The 18847-nt window shown below is 41.8% G+C and overlaps 1 protein-coding gene and 1 long non-coding RNA gene across 2 annotated transcripts in view; one reads left to right on the top strand and one right to left on the bottom strand.

Moving 5' to 3' along the window:
• Positions 1-8296: 8296 nt before the first annotated feature.
• Positions 8297-18847, bottom strand: part of LOC118155942 — a 25849-nt gene continuing 15298 nt past the window's right edge. Inside the window, exon 3 of the long non-coding RNA XR_004746073.1 lies at positions 8297-8459. This is a non-coding gene — a long non-coding RNA (uncharacterized LOC118155942). The remainder of the gene's footprint in view (positions 8460-18847) is intronic.
• Positions 9869-18847, top strand: part of GLDC (glycine decarboxylase) — a 46945-nt gene continuing 37966 nt past the window's right edge. Inside the window, exons 1-3 of the mRNA XM_035309606.1 lie at positions 9869-10117; positions 10212-10290; positions 18208-18343. Of these exons, the coding sequence (XP_035165497.1) occupies positions 9869-10117; positions 10212-10290; positions 18208-18343 (464 nt within the window). The remainder of the gene's footprint in view (positions 10118-10211; positions 10291-18207; positions 18344-18847) is intronic.

The following is an 18847-nucleotide window of genomic DNA, read 5'->3' as shown; positions in this document are numbered from 1 at the left end:
AGAGCAGGTGTTTGCCCTGGAGACACAGCAGCAGCTGTGCTGTTCCAGGCATGTGCCGCAGGGACGTGTGGCAGTTCAGTTTGTCACAGCATGAGGGAGCAAGGTGGCAAATGGAGAACAAACCCGGTGACACCTGGAGTTAATGCACTCCATCTCCTCTGTGGGAAGCATGGGTGACTCTGTGTATATCCCTGACTCCAAACATAATAGGAGGTGGAGCAGGAAAAAAGGTTTAACTCATTTTGATGGGTTATTACATTTCTCCCTCCCCCCAAGAGCCCTGAAATAATAATCAGCGAGTCCCTACCTAACCACTGTTAGGGCTGTTTCAGTTGTTACAGGAGAAAGTCAGGGCCCCATGTGCAGCGGGAGACCAGACCCACCCAGGGTCCCTACCCACTGCCAGAGGAGCACCATGTCATCTCAGCCTCTGCTGTCTTGCAGGAGCACTGGTCACTCTTACCCTCCTGAGTTGTTTCTCCAATTAAGAAAGAAGGATTGGGAGGATTTTGATCAGAGGTTAATATTCCACAATGCTTAGCTGTTTCTATCTTCCACAAGTCTTGTCTTCTGAAGTCTAAGGGATTTTTTTTTTCTTCTTCCTTCTTTCCTTTCTTTCCTCACAGCCCTGTACTTGCTTATCAGACTTTTGTGTATTATTCTCCTTTGTCAAATAGGTCACACTAGTAATTTGTTTGATAAGAAAAGATATATATGTATGTGAATATTTAAACATAAATAACATAAATATAAGGTAGTAGATTATGTACCCACCTGCACCTGTATATGTCTATCTAAGAAATATGCATATAGCCTAAACAGTTACCCTTGCTACGTTCATTTTGAAGAAGAAAAATGCATATGATTCCACACAAATGGCTGCACCAACATTTAATGTTTATTACTTCAAGATATGGGATAAAATTTGAGATCTATGGTATGGAATATTTAAGACTGATCTATGGACTTAGAAACCGTAGTACACAGGAGATTTGTCAACAATTTTATTTCCAACACCACAAGTAAAACAAAAGCTGCACCCTGAATATGCTGAAGGTATGGATGTGTGAGTAAAAAGATGGAGCAGTTTTATTTTAGTTCCAATTCGTCAAATAATGGAAAACAAATGCAATTTGAAATTACATGAAGTATCATCTCTAATCTAAGTTCTGGGATATTCTGACTTCAGAACAAATAAATGACTGTATCACTCAGGGGCTGTCAGTAAGAGAAGATAGGTTTAAAAGATTAAAGATATATTGATCTGATACTAAGACACAAAGTTACATAGCAAACTTCTTACTGAGGATGCTTGATGATGTCTCCTTAAGAAACAAGCTGATACTCTGCTGTCTAGTGTGATAATGTCACCTACTCTTTTGTGGAAGGAAGACAGCCCTAAACACAAACTGTGATTATCCCTGAGAAATCCACTGAGTCAACTGTGTTATCTCGTGTACTAACATAGACCTTATTTTATGATCCATCTCTGGTCAATGAAAGAATAGCAGCGCATAAAGACTACAAAAATGGCTCCTACCTGTTTGGCAATAGTGACTGCATTAAGCTCCTGAGGGCTATTAAGAATTCAAAAACATGTAGATGATTGGCTCTCCATCCTAACCACGACATTGCCTACACTACTGCATATTCTGCTGCTATGATATCCAAGAACATGTTGTGAAACTATTCTGTTACGTCTAGGGGCATGAAACCTACTTTCTGGGTACAAATTGCATGCAGTTCATGGTGCTCTTAAATTTAACTGGTATAAAAGGAAAAAAAAAAAAAAAAAAAAAAAAAAAAAAGTAGTAATTCAGTCCTCACACTATAAATACTGGTAAATGCACTGGTGAGAAGTAATTTTCTGCCCACTGGTCTCAGCTGGGAACCGTTTATGAGAGAAGTACAATGTATTGATGCTTCACTTAATATAATAAGCATAGAAAGAAATTTTACATAATATTAGCCAAGTAACTCTTGGCTTGATATATAGGTAAAGGTGTATGTTGTTCTTTACCTAATGACAGCCATAGTCCTTTTTAAGTCTTATTTTCTAAGGACTAGCCTATTTTACTTGTTTTTTATTGTTTATTTGCTAACATGTGTATATATAAAACATGCATAGAATTTTTTTTTTTCAGTCTGCTTTTCCTTTACATTTTTAAGGTTTGCTGGTAGAGGAAAAACAAAAAGAAACAAACAAACAAAAAAGATAAACCAGTCATCTTCAAAATATTATTCACAGAAATTCAAATAATCTTCAGTATTGGATTAGATCGAGCTAAGCTGGAAGAGGTACTTTGCACTTCTTGTGCCGCTGCATCAGAAGGTGATTTCATGAATAGTGAAGTGTTAAAAAGGATGTCCTCTATCTGGATTGACATCCGAGATAAGGCTGGCCATTAAGAGACCATCTGGTAGGCATTCCTCACCTGATATGCCAGAGATTTTGAAAACCTTGGTGACATCTAGTAATTTTATTAGAAAAGGCAGCAGCAGAGATGATTATTTTAACTGCAAAAACCTTTCTGTTGAGGAATTTCTACAGGGAAAAAAAAATCATGTCAGGATAAAAGTCAGCATATGTTTGAGTTGGTGTCTACTGATACCTACACATGTTCAGTTTTACTTGTTGCAATATCTTTACCATTATAAGTGCTTTTCATGTCTTTAAGGAATAGTAAATGAAGAATTGGTTACAAAGTGACTACCCTTGAATACTAGCCTGTTACATTTATTTCACTAAAAGTTTGCATGTGTTCAATTAGAGATGAACAAATCTGGGAGACAGGTTCTTTGAAAATTCTAAATATATATACTCAGAAATCCCAAGGTGGTAACTGACTGGAGAAATACTCCAGAAACATTTCAGCATTTTTTTTTTTTTTTTTTTTTTGTCCTATTCTTATATTCCTGTTTAGGCACCTGCAATTGGAAAGCATCAGAAATAAGCTTCAGAGGTGCAGGGGAGGAAAAGCATCTTCAAGAGCATCTTGACCATTACATTTTCATGGATCACTCCAAGTTATTCATTGACTGATGTAGCAGTTTGCCAAGATGAATGTTCTTGTGCAAGTTTACTTTGCTGTTTCTATCAATTATACACTTTCTTATAGCACCTGCCTAACTGTGCTTTATGTAACAAAACTGACATTGTTAGCAATGATGCAGAAACATATCAAAGGTCAAGCTTTGAATGTCCAAGCTCTGCCTGATCACTTGGGTGATGTCTGCTCACTAGGTCAAGACATGAGCATCTAGAGTTTTTGTTATTTTTTAATTTTTATTTATTTATTTATTTTTTAAATAACATTTGCAGGCCTGTCCTCTTTTCTGGGAAATCTTCCTTCTTGTAACGTACATTAAAAAAAAAGTCCACTAAAAGTTTGCATGTGTTCAATTAGAGATGAACAAATCTGGGAGACAGGTTCTTTGAAAATTCTAAATATATATACTCAGAAATCCCAAGGTGGTAACTGACTGGAGAAATACTCCAGAAACATTTCAGCATTTTTTTTTTTTTTTTTTTGTCCTATTTTTTTAATTCTCTTTTTGTCCCCTGCACCTCTGAAGCTTATTTATAATGCTTTCCAATTGCAGGTGCCTAAACAGGAATATAAGAATAGGACAAAAAAAAAAAAAGCTGTTTCCATTGCTTCTGATTTCTGATGTTCTGATTTTTTCTGCTCCTTCTTAACAAATTTGATTTCCTGTTATGATAAGATCACCCTCTAGTAGTCGACCAAGGGGAAACCAGCTGATGTGTTCTTTTTGGACTTCAGCAAGGCTTTTGACATAGTTTCCCATAGGATCCTACTGAACAAAATGTCCAGCATGCAACTTAACAAAAACATCATACAATGGGTGAGCAATTGGCTGACAGGCAGGGCTCAAAGGGTAGTGGTAAATGGGGCCACATCAGGCTGGCGGATAGTCACTAGTGGGGTCCCTCAAAGCTCAATTTTAGGGCCAGTCCTCTTCAATAATTTTATAAATGATTTGGATGTAGGACTAGAAGGTGTTTTGAGCAAATTTGCCGACGACACCAAACTTGGAGGAGTTGTAGACTCAGATGAGGGTAGAAAGGCCTTGCAGAGAGATCTGGACAGGTTGGAGAGCTGGGCAATCACCAACCGCATGAAGCTGGCAATCACCAACCGCATGAAGTTTAACAGAAGCAAGTGCCGGGTCCTGCATCTGGGATAGGGCAACCCTGGCTATATGTACAGACTGGGCAATGAGACACTGGAGAGCAGCCCCACAGAGAGGGATCAGGGGGTTGTGGTTGACAGCAAGTTGAATATGAGCCAGCAGTGTGCCCTGGCAGCCAGGAGGGCCAACCGTATCCTGGAGTGCATCAAGCACGGCATTGCTAGTCAGTCGAGGGAAGTGATTGTCCTGCACTGGTGAGGCCTCACCTTGAGTACTGTGTGCAGTTCTGGGCACCACAGTACAAAAAGGACATTCAACTGTTGGAAAGTGTCCAGAGGAGGGCTACGAAGATGGTGAAGGGCCTGGAGGGGAAGACATATGGGGAGCAGCTGAGATCACTGGGCTTGTTCAGCCTGGAGAATAGGAGGCTGAGGGGGGACCTCATCATGGTCTACAACTTCCTTGCGAGGGGGAGTGGAGAGGTGGGTGACCTATTTTCCATAAACACAAGTGACAGGACCCGTGGGGACAGGGTTAAGCTGAGGCAGGGGAATTTTAGACTGGACATCAGGAGGAGGTTCTTCACTGAGAGGGTGGTTGCGTGCTGGAACAGGTTCCCCAGTGAAGTATTCACTTCATCGTGCCTGTCTGAATTTAAGGAGAGGTTGGACTGTGCACTTAGTCACATGGTCTAAACCTTTGGGTAGACCTGTGCAGTGTGAAGAGTTGGACTTGATGATCCTTATGGGTCCCTTCCAACATGGGATATTCTATGATACTATGATCTCTGAGATTCACTTTTATACATATTTCTGGGCAACTGTTATGCTTATGATATACCTACCTATTCCAGTGCCACTGTCTACCTCTTCCTTTTATCAATGTCTTCAAAGCTCCTAAGCACTCATTATTATCACATTTCTTTAGCTCATATTCAGACAATTTTGACTTTCTGTGAGGCCTAAAACATTCTCCTCCCATTTCAGGCTTCAGCTCTAGGTAATCAGCTGTGCAATTCCTCTTTGAACTACCATCCTACAAGCCATTGATTCAAAAACTTACTTTATTCCAGATCTTCTGTCAGTATGAAATCAGAATGCTCAGTCTACCTTTTCATGTGCTGTCATAGTTCCCTTCTTGACTGCTGTAGATGGTGTCCCTACCAAGTCACACGCCCCACTCATGTATTATTGGCTACATACTTTGAAGCGATAAATCTGTTGGAAGCTGCAAGATCAACTAAGTTTTGTTAATTTGACATCAGAGCTTCATTTTTTATTATGTGTCTTTTTCAGAATTCCTATTTTTATTGTTAAGGCCATCATCATACAATTTTCAGGAGGCAACTAGAGGGTTGGTGAACAGGTCAAGAACATTAGCTAGGCTTGTATCCCTGCCACAGTGACTGCATGTAGTCTGTGCTAAGATGGAAGTCTCTGTCTTGTTTCTGAAGCAGAAAGCTTTACCATTAACAAATAACTCCAGATGCAGTGCTTTCCAGTTGAAATGAGTATGTCTTGACTCTACAGCCTTGTTCGTAAATTTCTCCAGTCTTGCTCCTCCCAGGCATCATTTTCAAGTTGAACTAAAATTGGGTTTGGCTCTCAAAGAGTCAGGAATGCAGATAGAAAATACATAGATTGGGGCTTTTGCTGTGCTTCCGTGTTTCCTCCAAACATTACTTCCTATGGCAGTACAGGCAACAATAATAATCTGGTTCCATTTGAACACATTCCTATGAAATTTGCCAGTTCAGATGAGCTGACTGTAATGGCTTATTTTATTTTTTTTTTTTTTGTGAAATATCATCCCAATATTACCTGTCAGAGAAAAAAATATGCCTTATGGGACAGTTATCAATCCAGGTTAATATTTAGGCACAATCTGCAAAATGTTTTGAATAGCTTGGGAAGTACTTTTAAAAGAAATTGGTTTAGATACTAATTCATTAAAGAAATTATTTTGATACTGTCATGGTTGAAATATTTTTCTAGTATCTCCATTCTTGTCACATCTTAAGTTAAATGTAAGAACAAGCTTTTAATTTCCTTCATATTTCTATCACATTTATAAGGAATCAAATTATAGAGGAGGAAAAGAAAATATAAACATCTTTGGGTAGCCAACTGATGAAGTCAGTATTAGATTTTTATAGTGAACACTTGCAACAAATGGCTTTGCAGTTTGAAGTCAGCTTCCTCTGAATTTAGTTTGTAATTTGGGTCTCTCTCTCTTTGAAAGCAGGGAGACAACTCATTACTTCAAATACAGGCTTGTAGAAGTTATGGGAGCCTATTCAGGCATAATGGAATAATTTAGATAACTCTGATTATATCAGAGGACTTATTCCATGGTTATTACAGAGATCGAAAGGTGGCATAAGTTCAATAATCTTTGGTGCAAAGTAAATTTATTTTTAGCTTTCAGAAGTAATGATGAGTAGTTACCCCATTAAATTCAAAAGACAGACAGTAAAAGCCATCATACAAATACGATGAAATTTGTCCATCTCTTGGAAATATATTTTATCTTTCATTGTTACTCTATTTAAATATCTGTGTAGATACATGTCCTCAAAGCCACTACACTTTTTTCTGCTCCTTTTTTTTATAAAGATACACATTTGTAACTATGTCAGTTCTATCCTCAGAAAAGCCTAACTGAAACAGAGGAAAAGGAGGCAGCAAGAAAGGCTTCTATAGGTACATCTGTGACGAAAGGAAGACTAGGGAAAATGTGGAAAGAAGTAGGAGACCTGGTCACCCAGGATATGGAGAAAGCTGAGGTACTCAATGACCTTTTTGCCTCAGTCTTCACAAACAAGAGCTCCGAGCACACAGCCCAACCCACAGAGAGCAAAGAGAGGGACTGAGAGAATGATGATCCAACTGCTGTAGGACGATACCAAGTTCAAGACCATCTAAGGAACCTGAAGATGCACAAGTACTTGGGACTTGATGAGACACATCTGCGGGTATTAAGGGAACTGGCAGATGAATTTAGAAAGAATTTATCCACCATATTTGAAGTCCCCACAGACTGGAAGAGGGGAAACAAAACACCCATTTTAAAAAAGGAAAAAAAAAAAGAATACCTGGGGAACTATAGGCCAGTCAGTCTCACCTCTGTACCTGGCAAGATCATGGAGATGATCCTCCTGGAAACTAATGCTCATAGAAAAGAAGGAGGTGATTGTTGACAGCCAACATGGCTTCAATAAGGGCAGATTGTACCTGACAAATCTGGTGGCCTTCTAAAATAGGGTAATAGCATTGTTGGATAGGGGAAGAGCAACTGACATCATCTACCTGGACTTGCGCAAAACATATGACACAGTCCTGCATTATATCCTTGCTTCTGATTTGGAGTGATATGGATTTGACAGATGGACCACTCAGTGGAGTCACCAGTGCATGACAAAAACAGTGACCAGGCATTGGCTGGATGGTTTCACTCAAAGAGTTGTGGTCAATGGCTCATTATTCAGGTGGAGATCAGTAACAAGTGGTGTTCCTCAGGGATCAGTATTGGGACTGGCACTATTTAACATCTTTGTCAGTGACATGAGCAGTGGGATCGAGTGCACTCCCAGCAAATTTGCCGATGACACCAAGCTGTGCGATGTGTTTGACATGCTGGAGGGAAGGGGTGCCATCCAGAGGGACCTGGACAGGCCTGGGAGGTGAGAAAGACCTGGGACTGTTGGTTGATGAGAAGCTCAACACAAGCCAACAATGTGTGTTTGCAGTCCAGAAAGCCAGCCAAATCCTGGGCTCCCATTCTGCTCTGCTCTTGTGAGACCCCCACCTGGAGTCCGATGTTCAGCTCTGGGGCCCCCAGCACAGGGAAGACATGGATGTATTAGAACGAGTCCAGAGGAGGGTCACAGATATGACCAGAGGGCTGGAGCACCTCTTCTGTGAAGACAGGCTGAGGGAGTTGGAGGAGAGAAAACTCCAGGGAGACCTTATACCAGCCTTCCAGTACCTAAAGGGGGCCTACAGGAAAGTTGAGAATTGACTCATACTTTGTCCAGGAGTGAGTGATATGATGAGGAGGAATGGCTTTAAACTAAAAGAGTCGAGATTTAATTAGATATTAGGAAGAAATTCTTCACTCAGAGGGTGTTGAGGCACTAGCACGGGTTGACTAGAGAAGCTGTAGATGCCCCATCCCTGGAGGTGTTCAAGGCCAGGTTGGATGGGGCTTTGGGCATCCTGGTTTAGTGGGAGATGTCCCTGCCCATGTCGGGGGTTGGGACTGGGTGATCCTTAAGGTTCCTTCCAACCCAAATAATTCTATGACTCTGTGAGGTTCCAACTGACCTCTCTCTGCTCCAAGCAGGCATCATCCAAAGTTAAAGCAAAAGGGAGGCAGCAAGAGGCTGTGGCATGCCAGCCGACAGCCTCAGCAGATTACAGAGGGTGCTGTGCCACCTGCCCTCTTCTCTGCCCCTGAGGCCTTTTCCTCAGGTCACAGCTTCGTGCCCTCACGGAGGGATGTAGCCAAGCCAGAGAGGTAAATTCTCAGAGGATTTTAACACCATCCTTAGAAGGAAGAGTCACCAGTGCATGACAAAAACAGTGACCAGGATGATGTGTAAAAAGTGTGTTAAAATTGTAGTACAGAAATAGTGAGCATGAAGCATAATGTATAATGTTATCTAAATACTTCTGTTTCTAACATTACTTCTAAATAGGCTAAGCCCAAAATTCTTCTTATTAATGCCAGATATGTCTACATAACCCACTGCAGCAATGGAAATACCACCCAATGTTGACTGTATCTAGGAAAGTGTTTACCTTAATTAGAGATATTTCTTGGCATCTATGCCAGTTTTCCTACAATGATGATATTGATGTTTATGATGAAATTAATCATAGACGGATAGATAGAGTACCATAGATGGAGCACCACAACTTTACTGTTGGTTTTGTCGTTTCCAGATGCTGGTCCACAAACCATCCTCCAGGTGTGCATATGACCCTTCACAGCCACTGGCACTGACGGTCATTGCAGACATAGCCTGGACGACACTCCCATTGAGCACCCGAAGGACAAACTGAGAGTCTTCAATCCATTTTGGAGAAAGAGCCCCTGACTCCAGGGTGCCAAAGGGCCAGAATGCCCTCAGCTGGCCGTGGCCACCACACAATAGGTCTGCTCCAGCCACGCTGTGCACACACGCCTGGTTGTAGGGTACCGGAAGTGATGGGATTCGGGCAAGGGAAGGCAGGGGTAGGGGTACGAGTCAGGATCCCGGTGCCTGTGCGGATGCCTTTCTGCGCTCCGTGAGCGTGGGGCGAGCGGGTCCCAGCTGGCCGCCCCCCCCCCGCCCCGCGCTTCAGCAGGACGCCACTTTCCAGCCCAAATTCCCAAACCTAAAGGCGCTGCGGAGCTAAGAGAGGACGGAGCCCCCTGCTCACGCCCTCAGCCGGCTCCGTGCCCCGCGGGGGGGCTTCCCGGGGCTGCCGGCAGCAAACAGGGCCGCGTCCCCCCGGCGGGGGGGGGGGGGGGGACCCTGGGCCCGGGGGCCAGGGCCGAGCAGGGGGGATTTTTGGGGGGGGGGGGGGGGGGCCGGGTGCCGGCGGGGAGGGGCGATCAGGGCGCCGCCCCCCCGCCCCATTGGCGCCGCCGGAGGGGGCCGCGCCGCCGCCGCCCCCGCCCCGGCCACAAAGCGTGGGCTGCCGGCAGCGGTGGCCGCGGCGGGGCCATGCAGAGCTGTGGGCGCTGGTGGGGGCGGCTGGCGGCCAGGGGGGCGCCGAGGCACCTGCGGCCGGCTGGGGGCGGCGGGCAGCACCGGCACCACCAGCAGCGGTGGGTCGGTGGAGGAGGAGGTGGAGGCGGCGATGCGGCGCGGTGCATCGAGCAGCTGCTGCCGCAGCACGATGACTTCTCCCGGCGGCACATCGGCCCCCGGGAGGGGGAGAAGAGGGAGATGCTGCGAGCCCTCGGGGTGCAGGTGGGTGCCCGTGCGGCGGGGGTGGGGGAGGGGAGGGGGATTTAAGGGGGTGTCTGGGGTCTGCTAACGCCGGCGTGCCGCCGCCTCTTTGCAGAGCGTGGAGGAGCTGATGGATAAAGCCATCCCGGGCAGCATCCGGCTGCGCAGGCCTCTGAGGATGGAGGACCCCGTGGGTGAGTGACCCCGCCGCCCCCAGCCGCCCCCCAGGCTCTCTGCCTGCCGCTGCTCGGAGGCAAAAGGCTCCCCGGAGCCGCCTCTCGGCTCGGGGCCGCCGCTTTGTCCCGAGATCCCGATGCGGAGGGGGAGGCGTGGCGAAACATCGCCCCTCGGCGGGGCTGCCGTCCCCGCGCGGCTCCCGTGCTGCTGCGCGGCTCCTTTGTGTGCTCCACGCGCCCCCGGGTGCGAGCATGCACGCCCTAAAAGCCTGCAAATCCCGTGTGTATTCCCCTGTAACCGGTGCTCGAGAGGCTGCCGGCCGGCGTTTTGAGTACCTCCGGTTGAGGGGGGTGGGTTCAGAGCAGGAATGTGAAGCATCTGAGCCGGCTATTGTGGCACCAGTGCGATACAGCAAATCGCTAAAGAGAACTTGATGTGGCTCCTTGAGTCCTCATGTTAACATCTTTAAAAGTTGTCACGGTCTTGATACACTGAACATCACGTGCAAGCATCACCCAGGAAACGCCTAAAAGTGCACCTACCTAAGCAGTTCCAGCAAAACTTGCAAATCTCCTTAGCTGCTCAGATTCCAGAGGCGATTTGGCTGGTATTAGCTTTGTATTTATGTCTTGATCCCTTGCCTGAGTTGTTGCCGTCCCTGTGCCAGGCTCCTCAAATTGCTCACCAATGCACCACAGCTGGAGCGTGCTTGCTGGGTCCTCAGGGAGTTCTGGGTGGGTGCCAGGTGGGGCACCGCAATGAGGAGCGGAGCCAGGGAGCACATCCAGGGAAGCTGGAGCTGGGATGATGGAGTTGGGCGTTGGCAGAAAGGTTCAGCTGGTGAAACATTCCCCTAGTGCAATGACACTTGATTTTCTGGTAGTTTCCCACCCTATCGTGGGCAGGAGAGGTGAGATTTAATCACCATGTGGCTGCTGCTGTAAGTACTTCCTTTGTCAGCTTTCCTATAGTTAAGGTACTTTGGTCAAGATACTCCCTGACTGAAGAGCTATTTGTATTTGTCCTCAGGGAAAAGAATTTCTTAGATACTTTTTTTTTTTAATCTTTAGGAGGAGACAAGTTACCACTAATAAGTACTTCTTAAAAAAAAAACAACAGTTCTTCATTTGTGGGATTCAATACATGATATCCTTAATAAGTTTTATGTTACTAAAATGGACATTACTGTGACACTGCACAGTTAGGCGTTTAAAAATTCACGTTAATGAACACCAAACCAGTGATGCCAACTTAAGTTGGAATCTTGATGCAGTTCTGTGTGTTCTCATACTGATTTTCATGTTGTTTGAAGGGGATATCTCTTAAATCAACTATGAATCGGTGATGGTCTATTGTCTATTGCATGCAAGTTCTTACCGTGCAAGGGGACCTCATTAGATAATGGTGCATGTAGTCCACTGACTCTTTGCTTCATTTGTTATGCTGTTCAAGTTCTCTTATAGTAAACTTTGAAAGAATGTGACTGTGATGCAGTCTCACATTGCGCTGCATGCAGTGAGTTCTCAAAAGAGATGAAGTACAGAAAACTTTTGTCTGTCCACTGCTGCCTTTTCTTCTTCCCTCACTGGGACTGACTAGCTGTCTTCTGTAACTTTGTGTAGATTTTTGCCACATAGTTTTCCACTCCATTGGTAGTAGAAAACTTCACAGCTTGTTAAAGCAGAATTAGAAGTCTCAGATTGAAGTTAGGCAGTTTCACTATGAACATCTTGGACCTAGAACATCATATTCTGGATAAAACTTGTTCTCTCTAATGGTACAATAAGAAGGAATCATGTCTTTCTAATTACCAGTGTGGAATTTCTTATGCAAGAATGGTATATCATTTCTCATCCCTGTACCTTGTACTAAAAGAAATAACAAATGGAGAAAGCACTGTGAGAACTGGACTGTTTTTTTAAACATGCTTTTTTTGTTTGAAGACAATTTTATGCCTACTGTTCTCAGAACTCATACATGCAGTGAGAGAACAGGACAAGGCCATTCAAAATGTGTTAAGTACAGTATTTGTAAAGTTCTTACTGTGGCAATTTCTAATGGTTTAAGTATACACTTCCATTTTTCTGAACAGCTGTTCTAACAAGAGCAAACAAACAGTGGCTCCTGTCATAGTGACAGGTTAGTGTGTAGCTGAAGAAACGAGCTGTGCTGCTCCTTCATATTGGGATATGCAGTTGAGCTTGCACTGAAGTCTCTTTGAAGCTGTTGCTTACAGCTAGAGTTACACAATGCAGCCCAAGGAAATCATGCGTATACCATAAATGTCTAGATGAGTATCCCATATCTCTGTAATTGCTTTTAGTTTTTTAAGATTTTGTAGCTTTGAGCCTTGCCTCAGATCCAAATGTGAAATAACATAGCTATACTCCAAATGAAGGAAAAGGTTTCACAGGAGAAAAATGTCTACTGAGGACTATGTATTTGCACAGTTGATCTAGAAAAATTGGTGAGATTCTTCAGTGAAGGCAAGGCTCTCGTGTAAGCTGTGAAACTGCACCAACTGCAGAGGGAAGGAAAAGACACTTGATGTATGTGTCTTCAAAGTTTGATTAGGTGTGGCAATGGGATTGTTTTGCTTTAGAGATCCTTCACTTGGTAATGTCACAAATAATCTAAAAGTTAGAAAATCAATCAGCTGTCTGCATGCAACAACAGAAATCCTCCAATTTATATTGCAGCTTATATTAAAAAGTTGTTTTAGATGTTACAGCGTATTCCACCATTCTTAAATAAAATATCTTATTACAGTAGAAGCACTTAGTTGTGTTATATTTCCTAGATTTCTTAGCACAGAATTGTGCTTCAAACTTCATTACTTCCCTGACAGACAATATATTGACAGAGAAGGACTCTAGCCTCAACTGGATATTAGCATATGTGTGAATGGTAAATACTAAGCTTTACATTTACAAGTGTGCACAAGTGCATCTACACTAGAAATACTCTTTCAGTTTTCTCAGCACTCTTCTGGCAAGCATCTTCTAGTATAGACATTGTGAGTGGTGAAGGAGAAAAATAGTGCAACTTGTGCTAAGAGGTATTTGAAATGAGTTGCTTTCATTTGTATGTCATATGACAGAAGTATCCATGTTCTTCTTCTGTCAGAAAGGAAAAAAGCCACTTTAAAAGTGCCTGCTGCCATGAGCCCACTGACAGTGTTGTAAAAACACCTGAACATAACGGTGAAAGCCAGTAGGGACCAAGCAGTGAAAAGTCCCAGTTTGTAGGACTTATTCTGAACTTCCTCTAGAAGGGAAGATTTTACAGTCAGCTTTTTCGGCAGATGTAGGCCAGAGAAAATGTTATTTTGGCATATAGCTTCTGTTTAGTTAATATTCACAGCAAAGGCTAGGCATCTGTTCAATATTTATTTATTTGTGATCAGCTGTTATTACAGAGCATTTTCCCACTGTGACTACAAGTGAATGCTAGCTTTTTTTTTTTTTCAATTACTGAAAGTGCTTTAGCACATATGTAGTGACTGACCCATTTGAAGTCAAAGAACAGATCACTTTTTATAAAAGTAATCCTTTTATCCCTGCAGACTGACACTGTGTATCAGTGATAGTTATCCCTGCAATGCTGTTAATTAATCCAATATCTAGGATTTGAATTAAAAGAATGAGTCTATGAATTGTACCATGATTTCTTCCAAAACATTCCTACTTGTTTTATAAAACTTAAGAATCTACAAAGATTAGTCTACAAAACCTGTGTAAGCAACCAATTGGGTCTACAGCCTAAACATTTCTGAAAGAATTTGTGGTTCAGAAGCAGTCATACTGTAAGAGACTGTTTCTGTTTTTACCATGAAGGCAAATCTCAGCATGCTCAGGCTAGGTTGCCTCTGCTTTCCAGGTAGGCTGGGTAAGTGTGGGTAGCCCATGCCACTGGAGGAGGTGGCAGGGCAGCAAGCGGTGTTGGCTTTCGACCCTTCCCTTGGGCAATTGCTGACTGCTATGATAACCACTAAAAGACTAGCAGAAATAACAGTTGTCATTTTATGACAGGATAACTCAAGCCCTACTATTTTTGTGATGTGTTTTGTTTTTTCTACCTGTGAATGTAGGGGGTGGTAGTCCTGAAGTGTCCTTGTGGTAGCCTTAGTGAGTTTTTTCCACAGCTGTCTGATAAGAGTACTGCAAGATCAGTGAACTTTATCCTGGGTACTGTCTCTGATCATATCTAATGTAATAATGAGGGGAATAAAGACCATCTGCAGTGACTTACCTGGCAATTTTATTTCTTGCTGAATAAGGTTCTTAAAGGATTTGTGGACTACTACCGGTGAAATGAATTAAAGATAAAGGCACTTCAACCACGCTGTTTCAGAAACTACCAAGAAATAACTAAGTTTGATGGCTGATTTCCAACTGTTTCTTAATAGTAGTAAATTTTTTTATTCCGTTTTATTTCCCCATTTTGGATATTTCTGTATTTCACCTGTTGCTGGGGAGAGCTGAAATAAATTTGTAATACAACACTGAGGTCTTATGGTTTTAACTCACAGATATTGACACTTGCTGAAATGTTAGTCTTGTTCATATTTTAGCATCAAACATTTACAAGATTACAGTGTTTCCACTACATATGCCCTAAGATACATACAGCAGAATAAATCTCTAATTTTCTGGACTTAGTGACCCTTCTGTCCACTAAGTTGAAAACTCAGCTATTTGATTTTGAGCTTGACAAGGTTATTAGGCGTGCATAAGATAACACTTGTGGTTACCATTCTTCTTCATTTCTACTAGTGTTGGACACTTACACTAGACACCCTTCACAAGTCACATTATAGGCATATGCTGTTAAAAGCTAGGCTGGAGGGAGCAGGGAATGCTGCTGCTGGGAACCAGCATGTAAGGTCCTGCTGAGGCTGGTGGGACCCTGGTGAGGTGTCCAGCCCTGCTCCTGCCCAGAGCAGGCCTAGCCCAGGCCAGGCTGCTCAGGCCTTCACCTAGCCAGGGTGTGAGATCCTCAGGCTGCAGAGGCCCACCCTGCCTGGGCCCTGGTTCTGTGGTTGGGCTGTCCCAGCAGTGAAAAGCTTCTCCTTGTCTCTAGTCTAAGCCTCCTGTGCCTCATCCCAAGCCATGCCTTCTACCATGCACAGCTGTCCAACCACCAGTGCAGGGGCTGCTGTTAGGAACAGAGTTTGGGCCACGATGTATGCATCTAGTTCTTTGACCCTTGCTTGGGTTAGTTTTCTGTGAGTTCAGAACTATACCAATGGGAAGCAAGCACTTAATGTGTGGAAAACTGAGTTGTCATAAATCTATATGGACTAATGTTTGCTTTTGTCCAGCCAGGCTTTACAGATACATCAGGGGCTGTAGACTTGAGATGCTCAGGGGTGCAATTCCTTATGGGACTCCTTAAAGAGGTGCCTCATGCTTTGAGCTACCTCAAGGCAGCATGGGGCACTGTGAAGGAATGGTCATTCCAGGTCTTTTTGGAGAAGCATGCTGAATGTTGGAGGTGTGTATTTGAGCTGGTAATGCTGTTGCCCTTGTTATGACTGATGGAGCAGGGCAAGTGAGGTGATGCAGGAATGGAGTGGGTGTGCCCTACAGTATTTCACTACCCTGATTACAGCTAATAGTGTGACTGTCCCCAGAGGTAACTCACGTAACTATGAAAATATAGCCAGTGCTATATGTGGTTCTACCTTTAAGTTGGAAGCTTAAATGAGGCGTAAGCTGCTTATGGTTTCACTAAGGCTTTTTGCTTTGTGCATCAAATCAGTGTGGAAATGGTGTTGTTATTTCAGGCAGCTCGGTCAAACGTTCAGTGTGTTCACATGATAGTTGTTAGCTGTATTCACTGAGAAAAGACTAATAACTTTCTAGAACAAATGCCCTGTCAGGCAGATAAAGGAAACTATCTGGCATATAGTACAGTATTTGTGGTATGTATTTACTATGGAATTTATGCTTTTCATGCATTTTGTGTGTGTGACATTTTGGGCTAGTGAGCAAGATAAATGATAGATAACTTCTGCCTTCAGCTGACCTTGGAGTCAAATGAACAAATGCTTTGGAATTTCCAAAAAAATTGATGAAGTTTGAATTTTGCAAGAATACAACACTCCCCTTCAAACTGAACACAGAACCATCTTTCATTAAGGTTTTGGTTTGCAAGTGATAGAGGAAGATCTCTGTAATGTTAAAACCCTCACTAAAATAAATAACAAGTGAATCTGTCTTGAATAAGCACTGTAGGAGTAGTGTGGGGGAGTGGAACTGTTTACTATGTTTTAGAAACTTTTCCTTGGACATTGCTGGGTTTAAGTATAAGAAACATAAGGCTCCTGAATCTCCGGGGAAAAAGGAGAAAAAACAAACAAACAAACAAACAAAAAAAACACCTTGCAGTTTACTAAAAACAAGAAATTAACCTTTGTATATTGAATGTAACAGTAGACTGAGTAAGAGGCAGAGAAGGAATGGGCTTTGAAGTCAGAACTGAAGATCCATACAAAAAAAAAATATTTGTGGATGGGATTGTGATTTAGATGACTGTGGAATAAATTAATTGGGAAAAAAAAAAAAGACTTTTTTAAAAAAATAATCTTTATACATTGAATGCAATAGCAGCTCTAAGAGTAAAAGGAAGAAGAGGGATGACCTCTGTAATCAGAGCTGAAGTGCTAGTATCTATGGCTACAGAAGAAATTAATTCAGAACCATGATGTTTTCTATGAAAAATAATTTGCCAACAGATTCCAGAGCAACAAATGTTTTGACGTGAGCTCTCTTGATTGGAATAACAGTGAGAAACAAGATTTTAAACATCCAGGTCCCAAGCTTTTCTGTGTTGATAATTTATACCCTGATATTCCAAAGCCTGCTTTTGAGATTGCAATGCAGAATGAACAGAAGAACTTAATGCAACTGCTGTACTGCTGCCATACAGCAGTTTTCAAGGTCAGATCTGGGGAAAAAAAAAAACATATTTTAAAAAACAACATCTAAGCATTTCAAGTAAGAGTAAGAAGAGACGCAAATTCTGAAATCAGAGCTGAAGTGGTAATATCTATTTTTGCCCACTTCAGAAGCATTGTATTGTAATCTTTAAACTAGATTGGCAGACTGATTTCAAAGCTAATCTTAAATAGAATTTCTTAAGATAGAAATATAGTATTCACACACTGTTTTTTAATAAACTGATGAAGAATAGTAAACAAAATGAATAAAACTCTTCCATTCGATCTATTGTTTACAGAAAGTGCCTGGAATCTGTGAAGGAAAAAAAAATGTTCTCTAGTATTAAGAAATTGCTCCTGGATGATTGATGTTGAGTCCTGCTATGCAAAAAGGGCTCTGTTAAGCACATTAAATCAGTTATGAGTGATTATAGCTTCATCTAGTGCTGATTCTATAAGGACTGGCTAATGAAAAGTCCATTCTGAGATGTATTTTAATGCATGTGCAAGAGACCCAGAACGCTATTGCATTAAAAGGAGAGCTCCTTAAGTCATTTGCCAGCATCTCCTTCTCTCATTATCATTTCCACATCAGTAGGAACATTGTTGTTATTCAGTTGTTGCATTTTTGTCAGAGAATGAAATTTCTGTTGTTTAGTTTAACTTAATGTCTTAAAAAAGGTGTAACATCCTAAAATGAAATATTTGCAACTGAACTGTCAAATCTAGTTAATGTGAACAGACAACCTAGAAGGGTTATATATATATTTAATCCAGATCAGATGTTTTTAAATAACTAGGCAGAAATGCTTGTATTTGGTGGAACTTAAACTTTCTCAGAATATTTTATCATTTCAGCCTCATTCTGTTATTGTTTATATGTGTGTCTCTGACACTGTATTTTTTTACTCAGGGGTACGAGTCATTTTAGTTAAGATCTGCTAGCATTATGTGTAAGTGAAATTTTCTGACATAATTTTTTCTCAATTAGGTGAAAATGAAATCCTTGAAACTTTATACAATATTGCAAGCAAGAACAAGATATGGAGGTCCTATATAGGCATGGGTTATTACAACTGCTCAGTGCCTCAACCCATTGCACGGAATTTGTTGGAGAATGCAGGATGGTAATGTACAACATTTTCTTATTAAATGCATATGTATAAATACGCATATGAAGTTTATCAAATCTAGAGCACAGACAAATATGCCTGAAACCTATTTTTCTAACTAAGATTTTCATATATTTGATACTGGTATGTACATGTAGTTGATACTGAAGCTAGAGAGGTGAAAGAATGTGTATGCATATATATATATATATAATTTAATTTAGGTGCTTTTCCTGTAAAACATTTTTATTGCCTTAGAAGTCACAACTTCTATTTATTATGAACTAAACCAAGAATATTTCAGTTTGCTTTAGGGAAGTACTAGAACTTATCTCTTAAATATTTTTATATTTATTTATATTTTATTTATAAACATTTATATTTATAAATCTATTTAAATAATATATAAGATATATAAATAAGATATATAAATAAGATAATATATAATAAGATAATATAAATATATTTATGATTATAAATATATTTTAATAATTATTTCCTAGCTTCTTGCGAAAACTA

This window comes from Oxyura jamaicensis, chromosome Z (assembly GCF_011077185.1).
Source record: "Oxyura jamaicensis isolate SHBP4307 breed ruddy duck chromosome Z, BPBGC_Ojam_1.0, whole genome shotgun sequence".
Classification (NCBI taxonomy): domain Eukaryota; kingdom Metazoa; phylum Chordata; class Aves; order Anseriformes; family Anatidae; genus Oxyura; species Oxyura jamaicensis.
This window is presented reverse-complemented; position numbering and strand designations above follow the sequence as displayed.